At 53.1% G+C, this 25395-nt stretch overlaps 2 protein-coding genes and 1 long non-coding RNA gene across 12 annotated transcripts in view; 2 read left to right on the forward strand and 1 right to left on the reverse strand.

Annotated features, from left to right (window-relative positions):
• Positions 1 to 239: 239 nt before the first annotated feature.
• marchf5 (membrane-associated ring finger (C3HC4) 5) lies at positions 240 to 4366 on the reverse strand. Its single transcript, XM_057048217.1, has 6 exons — positions 3988 to 4366; positions 2342 to 2544; positions 1412 to 1542; positions 1160 to 1343; positions 906 to 1072; positions 240 to 825 (listed from the first exon to the last, which is right to left on the reverse strand). The coding sequence occupies exons 1-6, from the start codon at positions 4029 to 4031 to the stop codon at positions 709 to 711; spliced, it is 846 nt and encodes a 281-aa protein (XP_056904197.1). The 5' UTR covers positions 4032 to 4366; the 3' UTR covers positions 240 to 708.
• Positions 4367 to 4479: 113 nt separating this feature from the next.
• The window catches only part of cpeb3 (cytoplasmic polyadenylation element binding protein 3), a 27931-nt gene continuing 7015 nt past the window's right edge, over positions 4480 to 25395 (forward strand). The window contains exons 1-9 of one of the 10 annotated variants that reach the window (XM_057048206.1): positions 4480 to 4605; positions 6461 to 7344; positions 10872 to 11025; positions 15687 to 15743; positions 18736 to 18759; positions 19743 to 19910; positions 20485 to 20574; positions 23906 to 24024; positions 25154 to 25268. In XM_057048206.1, the coding sequence (XP_056904186.1) occupies positions 4566 to 4605; positions 6461 to 7344; positions 10872 to 11025; positions 15687 to 15743; positions 18736 to 18759; positions 19743 to 19910; positions 20485 to 20574; positions 23906 to 24024; positions 25154 to 25268 (1651 nt within the window). In that variant the 5' untranslated portion in view covers positions 4480 to 4565. The other 9 variants (XM_057048208.1, XM_057048213.1, XM_057048211.1 and 6 more) reach the window with 9 other exon arrangements.
• On the forward strand, positions 11032 to 12177 carry LOC130534205 (uncharacterized). Its single transcript, XR_008952833.1, has 2 exons — positions 11032 to 11612; positions 11866 to 12177. It is a non-coding gene; the product is annotated as an uncharacterized LOC130534205 (long non-coding RNA).

The following is a 25395-nucleotide window of genomic DNA, read 5'->3' on the forward strand; positions in this document are numbered from 1 at the left end:
GGGGGGGCTTTAGCAGCGTGTATAATAAAACCTCGTCTGTTTCTGATTAATAAACTGCTGAGTGGACGCATTTGGATCTTTTCTTGTTCATGGTAATGACATTTCTGCCCCCCAGGACACGTCTGATCCTCACACTTGTGCCTCTGATCGATAAACAGCCGGCGTGGCACGTCCCAGCGGTACCACGGCAACAGAGCCGGGCTGGTGGTTCGTGTTGAAGGACGTTTTTGTGCATCGCGTTTCACCACTGATACGTTTTATTGTTTTAGCGTTAATACATTCGACACACTGAACAGGAGCCTCAAACCACGTCACTCCACTCCAACCCCAGAAACCGGCGAAGCGGCTGCTTCCAATCTGCAAAATTAACATTATAAAACATTTATCGTTTATAAAACGTGGTAATTACACATGTCCCGGCATCCGTTTTCCTTTAAAACACACCGACTTTGTACAAGGTTAGCAACGAGTGTGGAAACACGCAGGCTCCAGTCCGAGTCCACAACTTCACCTCCTTCAAAACACCCAAAGTCTGAAACAGCATGTGCACGAGGGGGGGGGGGGTGGTTGCGTCATCGATGGAGCCACTGCAGCCAATCCCATCTCCAGCCTCCCGGCAGCACTTCCTGTTCACTGGTGCTGGTTGGCCTGTGGCCTCAGGTCGAGGTGGGGCGCGGGGTTCCGGATCAGGACCCCCTCCCCCCTCCCTCAGGCCTCCTCCTGCTCGGGGAAGTTGAGGATCTTGCGGTGAGCTTGTCTCAGGTACTGCTGCTGCTTGAAGTACACCTTGAACGCACCCTTGATGGCCACGAAGGCGATGCCCCCCTGGTGGAAACACAAGCGGGTGTATTTAGGGCGTTTCCTGCGTGTGTGACTGCCCCTGGGGGGGGGGGGGGGGCACCTACCAGGATGGTCCGCTGCAGGTTGGAGTTGACGCTGCTGAACATGAGCTTCCCCACGATGGTGGCGATGGTGGGGAAGACCAGAGCGCCGCACAGGATCCTGGTGGCGGACACGTGGTCGGCCAGCGGGCTGGCCTCCGCGGGGATGCGAGGAACCGGGCAGCCGATCCCTGCGGACACGCACACCGGAGCGTCAACACTGCTGTTCTTACCCACGTCGCCGTGGCAACAGAGGGGTGGGGGGGTGTCAGTGTGACCTGGGAAGATGCTGTTGAGGATCTGCAGCTTGTTGGAGTACTTCCTCCACAGGCGCAGCACGTAGTCCTCCCAGCGGATCATCTTGCCGAGGATCAGCATGACCGGGATGGTGGGCAGGCCGATGAGCAGGAAGAGCGGGTCGGCCCGTTCCATCACATCCAGGCCCTCCTTATGACCCACCACCTGCGGAGCGGACACCTGATCAGCATCCTGACGCCCCGCCCCCGCACAGCTGCAACCGCCGGTCTCACCTGCATGACCGTCACCGCTCCGTACGTGACGGCGGTCCAGTAGATGGAGCCCACCATGATGCCGGCAGCAGCGAAGGGGCCGGCCTTGGAGATCAGCCTGTCGGCCAGGTCCAGCACGTAGACCACGGGACCTGGGGGGGGGGGGGGCACCAGCGGTTACCACTGACTCAAGGAGCGCCTCGTCATCCCAGGGAGGACGGGAAAAATGACCAGAATGCAACAGTGACGCAGGACACGTCTGCAGGTCACCGAGGGACAGGACGTCCAGCCGAGCTATTAATAGCTGGGCCAACTCAGCTCAAACACCCCTGCAGAGGAGGAACACGCTTCACCCTCCTCCCACACTGGGGGGGGGCTCATGTAATATTTAAATGGGAGCGGTCGATGTCCTCGGACGGATGGACGGAGGGACGGACCTGCTCCTATTAATAACCTGAGGGGGGAGGGGTGGACGTCTGAGCAGCTTCTGTAGTCACATTACTCCCACCTGAGGTAAATGTAATAGATTACTGATGTTTCGTTAGGGCGGCGCAGCAAAGCATTGTGGGATTGAGGAGCAACTCCGGCTCCTTTGGTGGCTCAGCGGGTCCTCACAGAACCGACAGAACCTGCAGAACCTGCCCCAGGTGGGTGCGAAGTGGAAACGTGACGATGTGAACTGGGCCCACGACGACGTCGCGGAGATGCAACAGGAATCCGTTAGCATTGTTAGCATGTGGAGCTCTGCCTGACTGGGTCAGAAAGGTTCCTCAACATGTCCCAAACCCGACCCAGAACCAGCCCGGGACTATTCACCCCCATCAGAACCTCATCATCGGAGAAGCCGACCCCTGGCTCCCCTGCTACGGCCCTCCCCCACTCATACTGGACCTGCTCCCGACATCCCGCCGCTGAACCGGTCCCAGGCCGGTACTGGCTACAAGAACTCACCCAGTTTGGGGAAGACGATGAGGTACTCTGCGTTGCACTGTGGGCAGGCCACGCGGGCCGTGCTGTTGCCCCGCTGCTTCTCGTCCACCCAGCGCTGCAGGCAGGCCTGGTGGACCCACTTGGTGGAGCCGCGGCAGCGACACGGACGCACCCACTCTGCGGTCCGGTCGTCCTCGTCGGTGGCGAAACACACCCAGCAGCTCCTGGAACACACACACACACACAACACACACACACCACACACACACCTGATGACTGAAGACACCAAGGTCCAGCATCCAGTCCTCGTCCCCGAGGCGGATGGAGGACTGGTTCTTCAGAAGGTTCTGCAGCGTGAGGCGGGCCAGACTCTCACCCCCCCTCTCTGTGGAGGTCTCTGCTCAGAGGACCAGTGACACCACCACATGGCCCATTTAGGCCGCTCCCAGAGACACCAGCACCAGAACAACCACGACGCGTTCAGGGTCACGTTCTTGTGATTCTGGTGCTGGTTTGAACGGCGGTCTGGACCACGTCTACAGGCCGAACTGTGTGGAGTCGGGGTCACGTGATTGGCCGATGAGCTCCGCGTGCTAACGTTGGGTGGAACAGGTGAACCGGAGGACGGGGACGGGGACGGGGAGCGCTTGCTGGCCCCCCTCAGAGGCGAGGCCGCGCCGACGGGCCCACCACACACCCGTTACGTGGGAAACACTGCATTGCAGGGGCAGCCGGGTCCAGGTTGGAGCCGGTGGAGTCTCAGACAAGTGCAGCGACGTCCTGAAACAAAGACACGTGGCGTCCTCCTGCTAGCATCACCAGGACCAGTCCCACGCCACACAAACGCCACCAAGTAGCCACAGAAGCTAAAGAGCCCGGACGGGAGATCCGGCTGGAAACACCAGCAGATCCGCGATCTCCAGGTGGTGCTGGTGAACCAGAGTTCTGGAGGCCAGCTCCAGGACACAACACGTCCAGCCTTTATGGGATCACCGACGGATTTAACTGCTAAATTCATATAAATCCGTGAACAAAGAACCTATTTAAGAGACTGAAAGAAACTGTTGATAAATGATTCATGTAAAATCTTTAGTTGGTGCAGAAAGACTGTGGATCACCACTAGATCACTCCAGCAACATGATCACACAAAGATCACATCCTTCCCAGAGTTTATTCTGGGTAAACGCACTTTTAAATCGTTCTAATTTGAGTAAATGCTGAATGTAAAGGCTCTTTCGCCGACAGATCACAGCAAAATAGTTGGTTTTAGCGATCCACTCACACCAAAACCTAATTTTTAGAATCTTTCATCCCAGTTCCACAACCCTGCCAAATGTGCAGGTTTAGGCACTCAATCGTGCACGTTTTAGGCACTCAATCGTGCACGATGCACACGTTGACCTTTGGCAAAGACACAATATGAGCATTTAAAAAGCCTCCCCTGGGGTCAAACTCACCTTCTGACTGGATTTACAAGATACCGAAGGACGTCGCGATGGATCCGTGAGAAATTGTGATAAACTGTTAACATCACTCGTCAAGTGCGACAGTAAAATCAAAAGCAATCGGGGAACAAAAGAGACATTTAAAGCAGCTGCGGAGCGGAACCACAACACTGGACTCCTAGCATGCGTCGCTTCTGTTAGCATGTTAGCCTTGAACTCACCTGTCCAAATTCTGCTGCATGACCACGGCGGCTTGTTCCGACATTGTCGCGGAGGCCCAACGACAGCAAACGCGCACTTGCTGGTAGAGGAGCGCAAGCACGTTAGGGATGAAACATTAAAACGAGTCGCCCACTGAATTCACTGCGGCTGCTAGCTGTAGCATTAGCGCTAACCGGCTACACGGGCCTTTCTGGGGAGACGCTCCAACTGCTAACGTGTCGACTGCTAAGCTAACGTTGCTTCCTGTCGCCCATGGTGCTCAAAGCAACATTTCTCGGCAACCAGTCAAGAAAAAGTCGCCTTCATATCACCTCCACGTCGGCCGGTCATTAAAATTACCGCATTGGCGTGACCGTTTGACTCCACTGACTGCCCATCTGGAGGAAACGCAACATGCGACGCTCGCGCGTGGCTACGTCACAGCCAGGGCGAGCGCGAGACGCTGCTCTGTCGTCGTGGGAAATGTAGTTTTTCAGCGCTTCCCTCCCTCCGATGACCAAAATATCAAATTAATGGTCTGAATCCCACTGTCGTTAGATGAGGAAAAGGGAGGCCGCGCTTGAGGATAAAACTCGTCATGAAGATGCACATATGGCTGCGGCACGCGCCCAATAACGGTAGGATATTCAATTAGACGAGCTTGTATTATGTTTGGCAAAGTGCTCCTCAGGCTTTATTGTTCTCTTTATTGTATTTTCAAAGTTGTTGAGTTTCCCACAGGCTGGTCATTCTGGGTAGGACATGACTCTGGGATGTATCGCTGTGGGTCTAATGACCACTAAGACATCTTTCTATTTCAAACATCACCGTGTTGCTTTTATTTGAGCTTGGTGCGTCCTTTGAGAATCCGCCTACCCGACAGCCCGGGAGGTGTCATTTTCACCGCAAAGCGGACCAGAAAGAATTGCTTACCCATTTGAGACTCAGCATCTGCAATCGCGAGAGACTACAACTCCCGGCATCCTCCGCGGCATCATCCATGCGCCGCAGTCAATCAGCTGTTGAGGCGACTGCTGACTACCTCGGCACAAGGGTAGTTCGAGTGACACATCTAAACCCAGACGGGGAGAATAGATATATCTTTTTTTTTATTCACAAAGACTCACAGAGGTGAACGATAAAGGTAATTCGGTCTCCAGGTAGCAGAAACGAGCATGCTGTGCGTGCGTGCGTGCTGTGTCACTGTTTGTGCCGAGGGACATATGGATTAAAGGGGGATTTCGGTCTTCATGAAATATGTCGGATGCGGCGGTCGGCGTGAAAAACCGCGCTGTGGGGGGTCAGGCTCGGGCAGTGTGTGCGGCGGGAGGCTGGTGAGGGGATCCACCGTGACAGACTGCTGATTGTGCCGCTTTGGTGACCTTGGAAGCGCGGCTCCTGGAGGAGAAAACGCGGATTAACCGGCGGGGTGTGTGCAATGCGGTGCGGCGCGATTCACTCGCATATGCCGCTCAAGTTATCTAGCTTATCACTGTATTATCTTCTCAGGTAATTTCTTCAAATAGACAGCCTGGCCTTGGTGCGCGCTTGTGCGTGCATGCGTGCGCGCGCGCGCGCGCTGACTGCCCTGCAGCCACTTTGAACTGCCAGGGAGAAACCTTCTCCCCGGATCATCTGACAGTTTGCCATAGCTGACATATGGGCGTGTGTTACGGTTTCTCCTTTCAGAATACTGCTGCTCGGTGTTTGTAGAACGGAAGGGGGGGTTCGATCGTCCGTTGGTGTATATCTCCATTATTAACTTGATACTATTCCTCCCTGCTCCGTCTTTCTTTGTGATTTATTGTGCGTAAAAGCGTCAGCGCGTTCGAAAGGGACATCGCCATAACTTCGAATGACGCCGCTTCGGCCGCGCAGTGCACAGCAGACGCTATGCGCCCTATTCCTTCCGAGTCATTAAATGTCCATTCCTAAAGAAAAGTGGAGCGTTTCCGTTCGTTTGACCTGGAGATCTTTGCGACAGAGTCAAGTCAGGTGCGTCACCTGCAGCCGTCGCATTTAAAGGGCGAAGCTCGCCTCTTTTTTTGGCTGCTGGAAGTCGTTTTCGATCAGATGGGCTCCGCGATGGCGTCTCTGGGTCAAGGCAGAACTATTTTTTAACCTTGCTGAAGGACAGCTGTATTTTCTGACGTATGTAAATGAATATAGGGGAGGTCCTTGCGCAAAAAAAAAAAAAAAAAAAAAAAAACACGCACCGACTTAAGTTTCACGTTGCAGCTGTGGAATTCCTGGGTGGAAGAAATAGAGACGTGGCGAAATCTGGTGAATATCTGCAGCCGCACAGATAATTGGTGGGATTTCTGAATCATTCTGCTTGAATCTTGAGCTTGTCTCGGGCTAAATGGGCGAGCACGCGTCGGCTGGGCCGTTGCGCGGCCCCTCTCTTCATATCCTTGTCGGACTTGTCCCAGTTCGTCAGATACTACAGCGGCAGCAGTCATAACTCACCGTCTCTCTTTCCCCTCGTTGCAGCTCAGCAAACCATGCAGGATGATCTACTGATGGACAAGAAGAAATCCCAGCCTCACCATCAGCAAGATCCGACGCAAGTAGACCCTCCTCCCTCCACCCCGACACCGTCATCCGAGCCCAACACTTCTTCCCCGGAGTCTGAGAGCCAAGCAGCTTCAGCGCTACACAGCAGCAAAGACATCGGGCCGATGGAGTCGCCGATCCTGCCCGGGTTGAGCTTCCAACACCAGCCGCAGGAGACCGGCGGCCCCCTCTCCTCGCCGTCATCCTCGTTCGGGAGCACTTGGTCCACGGGCTCCGCAAACGCCGTGGACGATAGTTTTTTCCAGGGAATACCTTCGGTAAACGGGACGATGCTTTTCCAGAACTTCCCCCATCACGTCAACCCTGTCTTCGGGGGTAATTTCTCCCCGCAGCTCGGCCTGGGCTCCCAGACCCCGCAGCATCAACAGCAAGTCCCGCAGCAGCAGCAGCAGCAGCAGCAGCAGCAGCCCCAGCAGAGGAGATCCCCCGTGAGCCCCAACCAAGGCCCCTTCCCCCAGAGACACGCTTATCAGACTATTATGAACAACGCCAAGGGGTCGTCTTCTACCGCCCCGTCATCCGCTTGGAATAACCATCAGAACGCGGTGTGGAGCACAGCCTCCAACCCCTGGAGCGGGCTGCAGACAGGCAGGGATCCGCGCAGGGCGGTGGGCGTCGGAGTTGGTGTCGGCGTCGGGGTGCCGTCGCCCCTCAATCCCATCTCCCCGATGAAGAAGCCCTTTAGCAGCAATGTCATCGCGCCGCCCAAGTTCCCCAGGCCCGGTCCCCTCGCCCCGAAACCGTGGATGGAGGACAGCGCCTTCAGGACGGACAACACCAACAACATTCTTCCCTTCCAGGTGAGCGGCCGGGCCTCCCGGTGTTCGCGCTGCCATTGAGACGCGTGCTTTGGCACGTCTTCACCTATAATGTTCACCTGGAATGTATGTTTTCGATGTTTCACCGTCTCAGAATGAACAGCTTCCGAGGGACACTCTGTCCTCAATCTCCACTCATCTGCTATGTTACAACTCATTAATTAATATATACCCATAATAGCGACACTATTATCTCCAGTGGGGGCCGGACTCCACGCTCTGCCGGTAGCAGTTTATTTTGTGGTGGGCAAATAAATCATATGAGCGCACGAGTCATTTAAGGAGGCCATTAATTATCAACCATAAACAAGCTGCATTGAGTCCGTCGGGTTTGACCTTTGGCTGCTGTTTGTTGTGATAAATGGGTCGTTTTTTTTTTTTTTTTTACTTCTGCCAGCTCACACTCGCTGTTTTACGACCCGTGACGCATTCACGTGCTCTCCGTAGCTTTCGCAATTAGTTCCAGTCAGACCTCAGCTGATCCTATTCTTTGAAATCTGGAAATATACCGATCCTTTACAGTACATTTCTGGTGTGATTTAGATAGTAAAAGCATGTTTCTATCGCTTTATTGAGCCCGCCTGATGGGTATTGTACTGCTATTTCGCTATTTTCGACTACTTTGAAAGGCAACAATCGTATTCGCATGTAATTGGCTGTTAGTTGTGCGATGGGCGGGGTTTCAAGCTAATACGGAAGTAGGGCCCAGGTCAGGTAATTTTCTCAATTGTGAAAGTAATTATATGTTGCCCTGTGAATTTCTGTAAAGAAATTAAGCGTTATAATTGATCTGTATTCGTTTTTCTGTTGTAGAGGAAGCTATGGAACAATGGAAAGTTTTGAGATTCAACTTGAAATGATACATTTCACTATAGAGAACTAGAAAGGATAAACAGTAAGATAGATAACTGCATAGTTGTGTTTAAAAACGGTTGTTTTTTGGGGTTTTTTTTGTACCTCTAAATGATATGATCCTGAAGGTCCTGTTTGTGAGGGGCATCAGGACTTGGAGTTGGTAGGTTTTATTGCAGTAAAGAACATGAACTGCGCCGAAATAGGAAGAATTTTCCACATGACTGGTCACATGTTGTGTCCGCCGCACCACAAACAGGCCAGCATTTCCCCACTGTCTCAGTCACACATTCATGTGAACAGCAACTACTTGCTCAGCCAAATCATCCCAGCGAATACGGTGACCTGTCCTATCTGTGTTTCCGCAGAGAGCTGATCATACGCAGACAGACGTCAGGCTGAAATTCCAACCCGCATGAAACGTATAGCCTTTTAGGGAGATAATGATTGTGCGTGTTGGTCATGGCCTCCTGAGGCTTTATTACAGGTTCCTCGGATGAGCCGCTCGATCTCCTTTCTGGTAATTTGGCCGGCGCTCAGCTGCAGATCTCACCAGGAGGAAAGGTCAAGGGGTCACGTGTTATGCTAGAGAATGCGGTTTGTTTACTGAAGGAAAATTCCAAGTCAAGTGTCATTTTCTGGCGTGGTTGAGTGTGGCCAAATGAGCCGGCGTGTTTGATGGAGCCGCAGCTGTCGGGAACAGGAACGTGGTGCGTCGGAGAGATGTGATGGAAAACAACCCGTTTTAACTGTGATCTTCGCGCGTGCTGGTGTCATTCCGTTGTTTATTGAAAGAAGAGCAAAAGCGCATTTTCATGACACGGCTGTGTGCTGGCGGTTAGCGACACGCTGGGCTGTTGCGTTCCCAGGCCTGGGAGGAGATGTGAAACTGGGCAGCAGGCAGCAGAAGTGACAGGTGTCCCACCTCAGACCTCCCTCGCATTTCTCCTAACTGTGTCGCCTCAAATGGAGTCCACATGTTTGCCTGCCGGGCTGCTGCTAGCTGCTGCTTCCAGGCTGAGGAATGTGTGGAATTTCACTTCACGTGTCGGCGCCAGAGTCACATGAGCCTCTGGGAAGACACCCCGGTCTGCAATGACGTCAGAGGCCTGTGTGGTCCTCCACGATGCCAAGCACACATCAGACACATCAGGAAGTGGGCAGATAGAGCGGCAGGTGGAGCCCCGCAGGCGCTAATGTGGACGGACAGGTGCTTCACAGTAGTTCATGTGGTGCAACTGGTTTTGTTGTATTTCTTTTCAATAGCTTACGGCCTGAAAATAAAGGCTAGTCCAGGGGCCAACCTTTACAGGAACTAACCTTTAACGTGGACTTAACTGACAGGTTGGACGGTGATTAAAGACTTATTAAGAAGAAGCAGATAACGTAAACATTTATCGGTTTAATTTGAATACAAAATGTTGAAAAAATGTCTGGTTTTGCATCAAAAACACGTACGTTTGAAAGGAACCGGGTGGTTTATTGGTGCAATTCATGCTCCCACGTAAAGATGTTAACATGTTTGTGTTTGAGTCACCTTCTGCCATCTGACTGAGAGATGAATTCACACAGATCAGATCATACTGGTGATCGCTAACTTTAAAAACATACGTTTATGCTCATTATTGTATCTTTAAAGTGCCCTCAGGCGGCTGTTTTCACGGTCCGTTTGTGCTCCGGGCTCATAGTTCCGTCCTGTGTCAGGAGGAGAGATGAGCTGCACATTGGTGGAGCTCCCGTTTCTCCCTCTCCTGACAAAGTAGCGAGTTTCATATATATGATCTCTGCAGCTTGTTGACCCCCCACACGGTCAGAGCGCGGAGGGGGGGAACTACAAGCTCAGCGTTTTAAGTGTTTACCGTTTGTACCAAGTGGGCAGATTTTTATCGACGTGGCCCCGTCAGGTCCAGAGCGAAGCCAATAACACATTTGAATGCTCAGCCGAATGGGCAACAATAGCCGTGGCGTGCAAACAATGGCGGCGGCGGCTCGGGCAGCGGTCGCAGGCCGCCGCTCCCGGGGCCGCCGCGGCGGCTCCAGCCAGGCCCTGCAGCACTCTCATAAATGTCCCCGCTCACAGTGGCCACAGCTTTTCCTCCCCGGTTCAACCTTCAGGCGTTTGCTGTCATTGACTGTCCTGTGGTGACTCCTCGGGGGGGCGGAGGAAGCGGCTCCGTGTAAATCACCACCGAGCGGACGTTCACATCTGTGAGTCCAAGCCTGCGGGGGGGGGGGGGGGGGGGAATGATGCACGTGGTCCGAGCCCACTCGGGTGTGGAGACAGAGGACCCCCAGTCTCATGATTGATGCATTCATTTAACCCAACTTCTGTTGGAACCAAGAGTGTCTGTGGGCGTCTGGCCCCAAACAAGCAGAGCAGCTCTTCATCACCAAACGTCACAGAAATAAACCCCTGAAATACCATGAATCTATAACAGAGGGGGGGTTACTGAGGGAAATCCACGATTCTGATGGAATTCTGAATAACTGAGATGCACCTCTACCATCAGCTTCCCGCAGTTTCTATTAGCGATCTCGGGAGTTGCTTGTTTTTGCTCCAGGTAAGTAACCGTGTGTATTTGGAGCCGCGGCAACAGTAGTTTATGTTTGTGGAGGATATGGTCTGTTGACTCACCCTCACCCTTATTGTGTTGCAGGACCGGAATCGCCCTTTTGATGCTTTTAGCTTGCACTCTTTGGAGAATTCCTTAATGGATATGATAAGGACTGACCATGACAAAGGTAAACCACACCCTGCTGGTGGCCCACCAATGACTATCGCTGATATTATATGGAGGAATCATTTTGCAGGTTAGGAATATTCATACATCTGTGCTTGTAGATTTTGGGTTGCTTTGTTTGCTTCAGGGGCACATTTTCATCTGTGGGTACATGTGTTTAACTTTCCTTTTATTTGATCACCACGTGTGTTTGAACGTATGTAACAGGCCTGACAGGACCTGCAGTGCTTCATGTGTGTGTGTGTGTGTTGTGTGTGTGTGTGTGTGTGTGTGTGTGAGGACCAGGTGTGCTGTAGCGCTGAGCTGAAGAGTCACACTCTGAAGTTGGCTCAGAGTTTTCTGAGCGAAGGTGGAGATTCACTCGATCTGAAGGACAGTGTGAAGGGACTTCCTTGTTTTTTGCCCCCCCCCCCCCCCCCCCCAGGGCACCAGGGAGGGTAGCGTGGCACCTAAACGGCCACCTCAGCGCGGTGGAAGCAGCTTGACGTATGTTTGTGTCGCTCGGGTCCTTCGGGGATGGAAACAAAAGGCAGTGGAACATTTTGTATCCAAGATGAGTTCCAGAGGTGGAAACCTCAATATTGGCCTCGTGTACATAAATGTGAAGGCACAGGATGAGATGGTGAAAGAATGTCAACAAAGCTCCGTCCCATCCCGGTAAGGCCATGCCTCTCACTCTGGCCTTCTAAGCTAATATTGTTTTAGCGCAGGTCACGTGTCTATTGTGAGAACTTCTCCCAGATGAGGCCCTGTCAGGTTTAGGTGCAGGATTTTCATTCTCTTCCCATCCTCCCATTTTAACAATGGAAAGACTGGTGGTGGTGGGGGGGGGGGGGGGGGGGTTCTAATGAGCAAAGCATGTGTCTTTGTCCCATGTGGAGTCTGTTTTCTAAATCTTGTGTTGTTGCAGCTACCTGGGGCTCCCGGCCCTCGCTGGAAAGCTTTCCTAATGGGCTGGAGGCAGGTGGGGTATAAAGCCACGGGGATGGTGGTGCTCGGGTGCACATTCCGATGCCGACAGCGTGGGGCTACAATAGGCCGGGGGCAACCACAGAGGAGCCCCACCCTGCCAGGGGACCTGGTTACCGTCTGGTTACCGTCTTGGTTACCGCTGACAGTGTTCATCTGTGGTTAGACAAGGGCTGTGCCATCCAATGCCGACAGGACTGGGAATGCTCACATGTGTAAATATCCAGAGTAAACTCACAGCAGGTTGTTTGCATGTTGACTCTTCTTTTCTTTCAAACCACTTTTCATTCGTTATTAGTTAGCAGCCCTTTTGTGGGCGGCGGGTCTTGATTCTACTTCTGTTGGGATTTCGGAGCAGTCGTGGGCGTCTCTGCCGACCTGCGTTAGCAAATGTCGTCCCAGTTGGAGATGGGCAGGGGCCAGAGCAGCGCTGGTGTAGCATTCCCAGCTGAGTGTGTCTCCATCCCATCACAAACGCTTCCCTTTAATGAGTGGAGGTGTCTCTGCAGTGGAGTTCCTGCCCGTGTGTTTTTAGTCTGATGCTAATGGGAAGTTTGCGATCTTCTGAGCAGAGTGTGAGGTGATTGTACCCACACACACACACCCGTCCTTCACTCTCTCGCGCTTGTTTTTGTCTCTGCAGAGTTTTTTTTTTCCCTCTTAAAAGCAGTTTGGTGAAATCTGGTCTTCAAAGCCAGTGTGTTTTCTGCTCTTTCATGTAGCAATCCTCTCCAAAGGCTCTAAGAGCTCTTTACTCCTGGATGAGTGGAGCAGAGCCATGCGGACGCTGGAACAAACAAGGCCTTTCACACACATACACTCACCCGTGTGCATGTGGTTCCTGAACTGGGTCAGCTGAGCTCACGTGTGGAAATGCCGCCCCCCCCCCACACACACAGCACCGGAGAGAGTCGTCCTTTAGCCTGGAAAAACACACACAGCTTTACACATGGAAATCAGCCTTTGTACACAGGAGACACCGACTCTGGTGAAGACCCACCGTCCTGTGGTCCTGCTGCTCTCGTTCCAAACGTGCGCTCGGAGCCGTGCACGAGTTCTGAAGGTCTGGCGAGGCCTCGGGGCACCTCCGTGCCGATCCCTCTCTCTTGAGAAACACACACTTCCTCAGCCGCTCTCCTTCACATGATCTTACTCATGTGTGAGCTCCAGGCTGCGTGTCCCTGGAAGAAGCCTCCAGAAAAGAGGAAATGGAGGATTCAAGTGTAGCTTTACTGCTCCATCGACCACCGACCTGTGTTTCTGGTGTCACGAGCACGTGTCAGATGCGATGGGGGTGACGGCGGCGGCCGGGGGAGAGCCGGCGCTGGACGCTTGTTGACAGCAGCCCTGGTCAGTGGGTCAGAGGTCAGGAGCAGCACAAGCGCCACAACTCTGCTGTAATGGCAGGAAGAGGCCAAACGGGCACGTGCACGACCCAGAAAAGGGCCCGACAGTGTGCACGTGACGCCTCACTTTTTGGCTTCAGACACTGTTGTCGTTAAATCGCCGTCAGAAACCGATCAGCTGCCGTTTAGACTCCCGGAGGGAAACGGAATTGAGTCCGATATCGGAGGAATGTATTGGGAAAGTCTGGAAACGTCAGCAGGTTAATGATACACCGGTGTACAGATTCCACAGCTCATTGTTTGAGTGCGTTGTGGCTCGGCTGACGGGCTGGATTTGACCTCTGAACCTTTCAGCTGTTTGTTGTTTAACACATGAGATGAGCTCAGGGTCAGCGGGAGTCCCTGCTCCTTATACAGCCCATAATGACTCTGGAGAGATAAGACAGTGGGTTTGGTAACTGTGTGAGAAGTGACACATGTTGCTTCCAATAAAACCCCAACGTGAAGCCTGTTGGAGCCTCACGGGCCCCGACGGTGATGATTGTCTGAAGGTGACCTCTGACCTGTGCCTGGAATCATGACCTAGGACGTAGAGGACACGTCTCCAGGGGCCCCCCTCATAGAGACCTGGAGGAGAGCTCGTGTCAGCAGAAGCAGCAACTCGGGGGCCACTCAAAACTCTGCCCCGGGGAAGCAGATGGCACATGCCCAGGGCTATTTTAGGCCTTCGGGGGGGCAACTGGCCTCCCCTGTCACCCTAAATGCAGGCAGGAAATACAGAGGACTGCTTCTTCTCTCCAATTACAGCTTCCTTTTACAACAGAGGAAAAATCGTTTGATCAAAGCATCAAAGCATCAAGTTCTGTGCTGGAGAGAGCAACAAGGGATTATTTTCAGGAACATTTTGGTCAAACGTTGGTGTCAAACTCTGTAACCTGGACTAGAGGAGGACTGGAGGAGGACTGGAGGACTAGAGGAGGACTGGAGTGGGACTAGAGGAGGACCGGAGGAGGACTGGAGGAGGACTAGAGGAGGACTGGAGGACTAGAGGAGGACTAGAGGAGGACTGGAGGAGGACTGGAGGAGGACTGGAGACTAGAGGAGGACTGGAGGACTAGAGGAGGACTGGAGGACTAGAGGAGGACCGGAGGAGGACTGGAGGAGGACTAGAGGAGGACTGGAGGACTAGAGGAGGACTGGAGGACTAGAGGAGGAATGGAGGACTAGAGGAGACTGGAGGAGGACTAGAGGAGGACTGGAGGGACTAGAGGAGGAGGACTGGAGGACTAGAGGAGGACTGGAGGACTAGAGGAGGAGGACTGGAGGACTAGAGGAGGACTGGAGGACGACTAGAGGAGGACTGGAGTGGGACTAGAGGAGGACTGGAGTGGGACTAGAGGAGGACTGGAGGAGGACTGGAGGAGGACTAGAGGAGGACTGGAGTCGGACTGGAGGACTAGAGGAGGACTGGAGGAGGACTAGAGGAGGACCGGAGGAGGACTAGAGGAGGACTGGAGTGGGACTAGAGGAGGACTGGAGTGGGACTGGAGGAGGACTGGAGTGGGACTGGAGGAGGACTGGAGGAGGACCAGAGGAGGACCGGAGTGGGACCGGAGGAGGACCGGAGGAGGACCAGAGGAGGACTGGAGTGGGACCAGGAGTGGGACCAGAGGAGGACTGGAGTAGGACCAGAGGAGGACTGGAGTGGGACCAGAGGAGGACTGGAGTGGGACCAGAGGAGGACTGGAGTGGGACCAGAGGAGGACTGGAGTGGGACCAGAGGAGGACTGGAGTGACATATTAACACGTTTGCTCAGATCTGTGGAGGAAGTATCTAGTTTTAAAGGACTCTCAAACATCAAAGCCACTGGGGCTTCTGTGGCGCCAGGCCAGATAACACAGATCAACGCTGTTTTCGGCCCCCTGGGCTCCTCTGCTGTCTCAATCAAAGACATCTTTACATCTGTAAAGCGTGGTGAGGCTGGGGGGGGGCACCTGTCCTCAGCAGATGGAAGCCGTTGTCGTCCCGATCAGCTGAGACGTCTCGTCTTCCTCGCGTTGAGGAGCCACGTCTGTTGTGAACACGCTACCGGCGCCGCTGCGCTTACCTAAACCACGTAGGCGGATTGTTGCTGTGTGTTTAACGTGGTCGGGGAGAGAGGGTGTGACTGCAGCTGATGTCAACAGGGAGACAGCCACGCTAGGTCCCAGTCAGGCTGCCGGGTGTGTGTGTGTGTGTGTGTGTGTGTAAACATACCTGTTTCCACCTAAATGTCTTATTTTTTCCCCCCATTATGTCACAGCTGTTGTGGACACAATGAACGTGGCATTTTCACATTGCTGGCCGTAGAATGGATTTAAAAAATAACAACTAAAGTCAATTTTCTGGCTGATTTTCCCTCTTGGTTCCCAACAGGACGCATGGGTCTGAACTTTCATCACCCTGGAGTCGACCACATCATGCCGCTCAACAGTGAGTCACGTTTATTTATTTATTTATTCCACCGCGTCATTGTTTCAGCTGAACTGTTGTGTTAGATGTGCGGGCGTGTGTGTGGGCGACCGGTTGTAATTATCCTCTTTGTGCGATAGTTCCGAAAACTCCCCGAGCGTGCGATAATTTGAGTGGACATAAAACAAGGCTCGTTCAGAGAAGAAGTGTCGCTGCTCCTCCTCGTGTGTTGATCAGGGTTTCAGGTCATGTGACTAAAGGTGGCTTGAAAAAAAACTCAGAAGAAGACTCACGTCGACGGCCCGACTGAAGCACGACGATCCTCTTGACCTTCACGTCCAACACGTCCTTTTATCCAAATGTGTGGACTTGAAGGCAACGATGACTTCTGCTGAGTCTCCACGGCGACGCCCACGCGGCAGCTTCGATGTGACGCCGTGCGTCGTCACAGCGTTCGCTCGTGCGGCAGGAAACGAGCCGAGGTGTCGCGGCGTGTATCTGGAGCCCCACTTTGCCCCCCCCCCCACGCCTCAATCTTGCTGCACCATTCTGGTGATTAAAGGCGCCATTTCCACTGCAGGAGTTCCTGGGAATTCCAGGAACTTTACAGGAACTGTTCCTCTCACTTGTCCCTCCCGTCTCCACTGCTGAGTCGGGCCCCTCGGCGACAGTTGCCATGGCTGCGTAATGACGTGCGGCCGTTTCGACGGTGGGTTGACAAAGACATTGAGGAAGGAGGAGAACGTGGAAGGAGCTGAGGAACATGGAGGAACATGGAAGCTCTGAACCAGGGGCGTCCCATCTCCCGGCTAACCTCAAGCTCCTCAAGGGACTCGATTAGGCTCGATTTTGGGAGGTTCCTGCGGTGGAGACGCGCACCAACGGCCCCGGTCCCAGAACTTCCTGCCTTATGACACTAAAGTGCAAAAAAAGCTATTAATAGTGACGGGATGATGCGACTGCGTTTGTGTTAAAAACATGTTCTGAACCAAATGTTCTGGAGGACACGGGCCCTGCCAGCACCTGCCTAACCTTTGCTACATTTTGTATTTCTGGACACCACAAACCTGGCCAGACCCCGTGGTATTCAAATGAAAGCACAGTTGACCTTCCAAAAATACCCCACCATGTAAGACTAGACTACCCCCGCGTCCCGGCAGCTGGCGGATGAGCCGCCGTGGCCGGAGCCGAGCCAGGAATCAGGCCTTTATTCCAGTTGCTGCTGTTTTCCTGACCTGGATTTCTTCTTGGACAGGATCAAGGGGCCGATTTTGTCCCATTCTATTTCCCACCATGTTTTTAAGGACAGGCAAGTGTGTCCTTACCGAAATATCCAGGGTGTCCGTGCTGACTGGCCATCAAACCAAAGTGGGTTAAAGTTGAGCTCCTGGCTGTGGGGGCCAGTAAGAGGAGAAGATGTCCAACAAGGAGCCCTTTCCGATGTCAGTCGACAACACGGGTGTCCCTCCTCGCTGCTGCTTTCATCGCTCGTGCACTTTGGGAAACGCGTCCCAGATTGATGCTAAACTGTCCTGTCATGGGATTTACCCTCAGACAGGCCCGGATCTGCCCGGACCTTCCAGTCCTGTCAGAACGGGACGCCCTCTGATGCGCGGAGACGCTGAGGCTTTGGTTTCAACTCTCAAGTGTTTCACCCCCGTTTCTCCTTCATTTCATCCCGTTAGCCTTGAGGCTTCCCGCTGCGAGGACCCCTCCCTTCCCGGGCTGGCAGGAGAAAACGTGGGCCTTCCATCCAGATTTACTGCCGTCGTTAATTTGACAGCTTGGTAGAAGCGCGTGAGGCTTTGAAGCGGAGCAGAGTGGGAGACTTGAAACTCATCGGGCCCCGAAGGGATCGCCCGGTTTCATTTCAGATGCTTTTTCTTCTCCCGCTCACGCTCAACCTCCACGCAGTTTGAACTCGCGCTCTTCCCTTTCCCCCCCCCCCCCTCGCCCTCGTGGGTTGTGTGCTCGCTCGTTTCCTAGCGCACCGTTTGCTTCGTCTCGCCTCGGTTGCTAGGTGACTTTGTCTCTTGCTCGGGCTGCAGACGGTAAGAGGGCAAAGCTGTGGTGAGGCTGCCCAGTTTTGGAGGGCTCAAAGAGATCTTCTTTAATGAAAACATGGCTTGGAAGAGGAGGTCCAGGGGGGATTCATCCCCGCGGATAAGCCAGAAGCCCAAGTTGCACAATGGGGCTCTCACAGTGTAGCGAGCTCCACTGGTTTAAGGTCCTCTTTGTGGCTGATGAGCTGGGGGAGTTTCCACCTGTTTTTCTTCTCTGGCTGCTGTCTGAAGCCTCATTTTGCCTGCTGCACTTCACACGTGCAGCATTTGAGTTCCTGGTTCGGGAGGAAAGGAAACGCGACTCGCTCGCTTTAAAAGGTGGCGTCAGTGTCGGTGTAGTAGTGGAGACTTTGGTGTGTACTTGTGTGACAGTTGTATAAAATGGGAATACTGTAAAACCGGGAGAAAGCTAGCTCATTTTGACCAGTGTTGCTGGCTTTTCATTAGCATTTAGCAGAGGAGGTTTCTAGCTAATTACAATAATTGAGAAAAACACTCTGAATAAAAGAGGTGGCCTACTTATTATTGAGATGCATCTCGATGATCAGTCCTGTAGCTTCACCTGGAACCCCCCACCCCCCCCCCTCCTCACCCTGTGGGAAGTTTCCACTGGCACCTGGCCTGCCATTCTCCACCCGGGAGCAGCGTTTTAATGGTTTTCCAGGACCAGGATAATGACTAACCTGCTCTGCCTCCAGCCCTGCGCACGCCAGATTAACACCAGTGTGCTTCATTAATCTGAGATTATGGTCTGTGGATGCAGCTTGCGGCTGTTTCTGAGGCCGAACCCTCTCCTGCAGCTCTTCCAAAGGTTTAGAACCAGTGCCAGACTGGGTTCATCCTCCCGATGCTGCTGGTTTTAGTGTGTTTCCACTGTATCTCTCTCCTGACCCTCCCATCTGTCTCTCCCTGTCCCCCCCCCCCCCCTTCCCCGCTGTGCTGACAAGCAGCCCGGAGCTATGGCCGCAGAAGAGGTAACGTGGGGCATTTTCTCGGGGGTTCTGTTCTCCATGCTGGCCGTGGGGGTGGGGGTGGGGGGGTCCTGGGGTGCCTCTATCTGCTTCTCATCTGTGCTGTGATCTGATCATAATCAGCCCATTTGAATTTTGTTTCTGATGTGTTTGTAATATTCATCCAACCAAATTTGTGCTTGTAAATCTCTGCCTGGTGGTGGTGGTGGTGGTGGTGGGGGGTTGGGGGGGGGGGGGGGGGGGGGGGGGGTCCTCTCTGTTCTGAGTCAGTTCCACATGTAAAAATCCAGGCAGACGCTTTCAGCAGCACTGACATGTCAGTGCTGTGATGTGTCTGCACTGGGCAGCCGAGCGACCGGCGTTTCCAAAGTGAGGCTGCCGCTCACCGAACCTTTTTAAATGTTAATTAATGGTTCCGGAACGAGGCTGAAGGCTCTCGTCGAGTATTGTGCTGACTCAGAAGAGCTTCACCCACTGAATGGCAGAGATGGCTGATCATTTTTCACTATTGGTGCTCGTGGGGGTCGGAGGGGAGCGACGCATCCCTGTCGGACCTGGCTTGAGGCTGGTGCCGACTCCTCGGCCCTGGACCTGAGCCGGCCCGGTTACGACGGCCACGGTGTCTGTAACACAGATTACAGTGACGGCCGGGCGGCTCCTGGCCTCGTCTCATTCTCCTCTGTTTGGAATTCCTTCTCCAGATTCATCCCGATGATCTCATTTGTGCAGTTTGTGCCAATAAGTAGTGGAAATCTGCTCATCTGAACCTGTATTTTGGCTTCGATCCCATTATTTCACGCTAGTGTGACGTGAAGCAGCAACGTGGACGGCTGAACTCGCTTCCTCATTAGGAATATTGATTTAAAATTCCATCGGATTCACTATTACCGCAGCTCTCGTGCTCTTTTCTAACCGTCCGTCTTCCCTCCTTGCCCCTTGTCTATCTTTCTTTCTCTGCATTCTTCCGTTTCTCTCCCTCCTCCCAGGTCGCTCCTGTCTTTTTCCGTTTGAGGACGGCTTCCTCGATGACGGCCACGTTGACCCGTCCTTGACTCCGGGCCTGAACTCCCCGACTCGCTGTCAGAACGGAGAGAGGATGGAGCGCTACTCCAGGAAGGTCTTTGTCGGAGGCCTTCCGCCTGATATAGACGAAGGTAAGAAAGGCTTTTTTAATCATTTAATCATCAGGAGGATTCATATTTCGACTCCACGGTGACGTTTCATCTCTCACAGTTTACTGTGCTGACATGTTTTAGACACTATTGCGGGTTTTTCTGGCCCCACTTGCCAGAATAGCATTTTTAGCCTCGTTTAGATGTGTGTAAATATATAAATCCCCAGACACGCCAGAGCCACAGCGTGTCATTTTTAACCTGGGATGCTCTCCAAGCCTTTGGGCAGTCGAGCACAGAATGAGCCGTGCACGGCGGATGTGCACCGTGCGCCCATGGCTGGTTGAATTATTAACGCGTCTCCGCGGCACAAGTTGGCCCCGTGCAGCCTGAACGGGCCTGACCTGGGTGCTGTTTAATTCAGGGGCCGCAGAAATAGAAACGCCGTCTGCGTCTGCATAAAGGGCTGCTTATTACCTGGAAGCAGCCCTTTATTACCTGGAAGCAGCCCTTTATTACCTGGAAGCAGCCCTTTATTACCTGGAACCAGCACTGACGCTGGGAAAATAACACTCACGGCTGTTTTTCCCTTTTTTTTGGTTGTTTTGCTTTACAGATGAGATCACTAATAGTTTCCGCCGCTTCGGGCACCTGGTGGTCGACTGGCCCCACAAAGCTGAGAGCAAGTCCTACTTCCCACCCAAAGGTAGGCATCTGGTCCCCCCCCCCCCCCCCCTCCGACATCAAAGCCTGCAGCAATAAACATCACCTCAGGTGTAGCGCCAGTGTTCCAGCTTTGGAAGGGATCGTCTTACCCGCGATCCTGGCTGCCTGCTGGGCCAGCACGGATTCGTGTGTTTATCTGAGGTAACCCCGCTGGAGAAACAGCTTTCTTTTTGGTAAATGAGCGCCGGAGGAGCGTAGAAGATGTTGTGTTTCCAGGCAGGTGCTCCGAGGGGCAGCGTCCCCTCCCAGGCTGCGCCGTGTCATAGTCAGAAAGCTCCTAAAAACTCTGGGAATAGCTCACATTCCACGGACAGGTGGTCATCGACTGCAGCTGGAGGAGCTTCACACACTCTCCGTTTTTCACATCCCTCTTTTTGGATTTTTATTTACGGATTATGTTGAAAGGGCTTGGCTTGATCATTATCCAAAGCCAGGAAGAACACCGCAGCATCCTTTTAGGGGAATGAATGAGCTTACAGCAGCGACCGGCGAGATTTGTGTTGAATTCATCTCTGGATCTAATTTAAGACCCGCTTGCTCCGTAAACAAAACTGCTAAAATAACCCATTCGTGTCCCACTCTCCATATTAACCAGCAGGAGGGGGCCACGCCATCTTGACCCGCCGAGCGTGGACCCGGTTACGGCCGACGCGCAGATGTGGCGTCGGCGTTGGGAGGTCACTGACCTCTCATTGTTGTTCAAAGTCCTTCCAGGTCTGAGCAAATGGAAGATGTCGGTCACTTTTCCATCCTGTTCCACATTAAGCTGCTGGCTGTGCTTGTGTGTGTGTGTGTGTGTGTGTGTGTGTGTGTGTGTGTGTGTGTGTGTGTGTGGTGTGTGTGTGTGGGGTGGGGTGGGGTGGGGGGGGTGGGGGTTGTGGAAGTGTTTTGGTTCCCAAATGATTCATACTGTAGCTCAGTCTGACGTTTGTAAGAGGCGCTAACTTCTTGGAGAGGAAGGAGGACCAGGGGCTAATGCTGGAGGCTCCTCCCTCCCCAGTCTCCTCTTCCATTATAACCCTGGAATAAAAACAGGTGGCTGGTGGGCCCAGTCAGGCGGAGCGAGAGCTGCTTCCTTCCCTGCTGTGGCTGCTACAGGCGTGTGTGGGGGGGCTCCTTCCTCTAAGGGGACCCAGTCAGTAGCAGCTCCTCCTTTCTCTTCGTTGGTGGAAACTGGAGTCTGCTGAGGGAACCTGCCCTGACTGCTCTCGTGTGTTGGATCCAGTCCCACCAGACCCAGCAGATAATAAGCAGATGCCTGGATCTCCCCTCTCGTAGTGTCGGAAGAGGCGGCCGTGGCGCGCGCACCGATCACATGGATTCTTCCTCCATGTGAAATAAATCCGTGCTCTCCGCTCTGTGCCAAGCTGAAGATAAGCCCGGATTGAAGCGTCACCGTTAAAGCGTACGAGATGCACCGGCTCGCTTTATCTGGCCATCGGGGCTCGGGATTTCAGTCGACGTTCACTTTATTTGGTAATAAAGACGATAGTGAGCTCCTGACTGGCCTTCTATGGATAACAGGAGTTATCGTCAACAACCAAAGAACTGAGAGCGCTAAGCGTAGTTTTAGAGCAGCGAACTCGACTGAGCCATAGGCGGTGGTTTGACTTGACCTCTGACCCTTGAAATACGGGGAAACTGTTATTATATTTATAGAAGTTAGCATGTCTCTATAATTGTATCTCCCAGAGTTCGAGGTATTAAATTAGCATTCGCAAACGCTCGCTTCTCTGGCGCCGTCGCCAAGCTGTGGCCAGACCCAAACCCTCAGGGTGTGTGTACATATTGTGGACGTTGCTGGCAGCGCAGCAGCAAAAGCCCTTAAAACCGGCAACACCAGCTCTCCTCCGGCTTTCTGTCAACATCTGCGCTGATGGAAAAATACAGACAGAGCAGCAGCATTATAACTGCAAGGCCGGATGAGTCCCAAAGGCCCGGCTTTGGACTTTTTGTCCTCACCTGACGTCCTCACCTGCCTTTTCTCACTCCTCCCTTCTCTCCTTCCATCCACCTCTTCCCTCCATCCTGGGTCACGGAACACATTGTTCCCTTCCTTCGGGCCGCCGGAGCGGCTGGCACGCGCTTCCTCTCTGTGTGTGCAGTTGTTTCTCGTGTCTCCGCAGGGGGGCCGTCAGTGCTGAACCACGTGGTTTCTCCCAATCACCAACCCTCTTTGACGTTACCCAGCAACAAAGAGTGAACAAAATGACAGGTCTTATTCGGCGACGCTGCCAGATGTTTCGCCCGTTATCACGGGAGGCCCGATGGCCACGGGGAGGTTTTATCCATTTCGCTGATGTCTGTGTAACGTAGAGGTCAAACCGCTCGTCTCCTGGAGGGTCGCAGCTTTAAATGACTGGCTGAACCTCACCAACCGCTTTAAAAGCACCTGGATGTCAGGAAGTGGCAGCTGTAATCGCCGCCCTCGACGCCACGTCGGTCGCAGGGACGCCGTCAGGAGTTCACGCTCGCCTGCTGAACCACCTGCTCTCGTCCTCTGCCCCCCCCCCCCCCAGTCAAAGCCAGGCTCTTGTTCTCCTCCCCTTAGTTTCCCTCAGGACTGAACAGACAAACGCGACAGTTGTGCATTACTCTGCTCCTCTTAGACCTGCCCCACCGTGTGTGCGTGTGTGTGTGCGTGTGTGCGTGTGTGTGTGTGTGTGTGTGTGTGTGTGTGATATAATAGCAGGTCTGCAGCACGTGGGTTGTGTAGTGCACTCAAAGTTCATACAAAGTGATTAGGAGGCAGAACTAAGTGTGCTTGTGTGTGTGTGTGTGTGTGTGTGTGTGTGTGTGTGTGTGTGTGTGTGTGTGTGTGCAGCTCATGTTCCACTGGCTCAGAAGTGCTGCCTGGCTTCTGCTAACACAACCAGAGTAATACACCAATAATTTACGCTCCAGTCAGAGTTGACTGCAGAACTCCACACCTGCGGCCACGTTCCGGATTATTTGGCCGTCAGAAAGTATCCCGGGATGTTCCCAGATGTTGTTCCTGGTTCCGCCTCCGTGTGAATCAGACGTCCGCTCAGGAGATCTGAACCCTCTTGACTTGCTGTCCCTCCACGAGCATCTTAATGCGGTTGCCATGGCGCTGAGTAGGTTTCTGCTCCTCTCTGCTGAATATTTCAGCAGCCTGTCTGGGTCCCACCAAGCGGCCCCCACCTGACTCGCTTCTTCGGGAGGTCGGGCAGCAGAACCGGCTGATAAATCTTGCAGTTGCTTCAGGAGCTGAAAAACTCCCATCATGCAACAGGAAACGGTGTGAAGCTGCAGAGTGTGAGAGCGTTGTTGTTGCCTCCTCCCTCCAGGCTACGCCTTCCTGCTCTTCCAGGAGGAGACCTCTGTCCAGGCTCTGATCGACGCCTGCATCGAGGAGGACGCCAAGCTCTACCTGTGTGTGTCCAGCCCCACCATCAAAGACAAACCAGTGAGTGAGCGCTCAATGGGCCCAACACTGCTGCTCCATCACGTCCATGCATTCGCTCCATAGCGGAGATTCATTGAACAGGTGTTATTACCCTCTGTTACCATGACCGTACAACAGGTGTTATTACCCCCTGTTACCATGACCGTACAACAGGTGTTATTACCCTCTGTTACCATGATGTAACAACAGGTGTTATTACCCTCTGTTACCATGATGTAACAATGCACCACAGGTGTTGTTACCCTCTATTACCGCGACGTAACAACAGGTGTTATTACCCTCTATTACACGACATAACAGATGTTATTACCCTCTATTACCACGACGTAACAACTGGTGTTATTACCCTCTGTTACCACGACATAACAACTGGTGTTATTACCCTCTGTTACCATGGCGTAACAATGCACCACAGGTGTTATTACCGTCTGTTACCATGACGTAACAATTCACCACAGATGTTATTACCCTCTGTTACCATGACGTAACAATGCACCATAGGTGTTATTACCCTCTATTACCATGACGTAACAATGCACCACAGGTGTTGTTACCCTCTATTACCACGACATAACAACAGGTGTTATTACCCTCTATTACCACGACGTAACAACAGGCGTTATTACCCTCTATTACCACGACGTAACAACTGGTGTTATTACCCTCTGTTACCACGACATAACAATGCACCACAGATGTTATTACCCTCTGTTACCATGGCGTAACAATGCACCACAGTTGTTATTACCCTCTATTACCATGACGTAACAACAGGTGTTATTACCCTCTATTACCACGACATAACAACTGGTGTTATTACCCTCTATTACCACAACGTAACATGCACCACAGGTGTTATTACCCTCTATTACCATGACGTAACAATGCACAACAGGTGTTATTACCCTCTATTACCACGATGTAACAATGCACCACAGGTGTTATTACCCTCTGTTACCATGACGTAACAATGCACCACAGGTGTTATTACCCTCTATTACCATGGCGTAACAATACACCACAGGTGTTATTACCCTCTATTACCGTGACGGTCCCAAGTCCACCAGTTTGGTGGACCACATTGTGAGTTGGTCCAGCAAACTCACAGAGTTCTTTTCCCTTTGCAAAGGTCCAGATCCGTCCCTGGAACCTGAGCGACAGCGACTTTGTCATGGACGGCTCTCAACCTCTGGACCCCCGCAAGACCATCTTTGTAGGGGGCGTGCCGAGGCCTCTGCGTGCAGGTAACCCTCTGCTAGACACGTGCATTTGTGATCAGGTCCGAGCACTGACGGGTGACAAACGCAGACCGCCTTGAGCTTTGAGCCTTAGTCGGGCCGACCTGGCCCGCAGGGATGAACACATCTTCTC

Source organism: Takifugu flavidus, chromosome 11 (assembly GCF_003711565.1).
Source record: "Takifugu flavidus isolate HTHZ2018 chromosome 11, ASM371156v2, whole genome shotgun sequence".
NCBI lineage: Eukaryota > Metazoa > Chordata > Actinopteri > Tetraodontiformes > Tetraodontidae > Takifugu > Takifugu flavidus.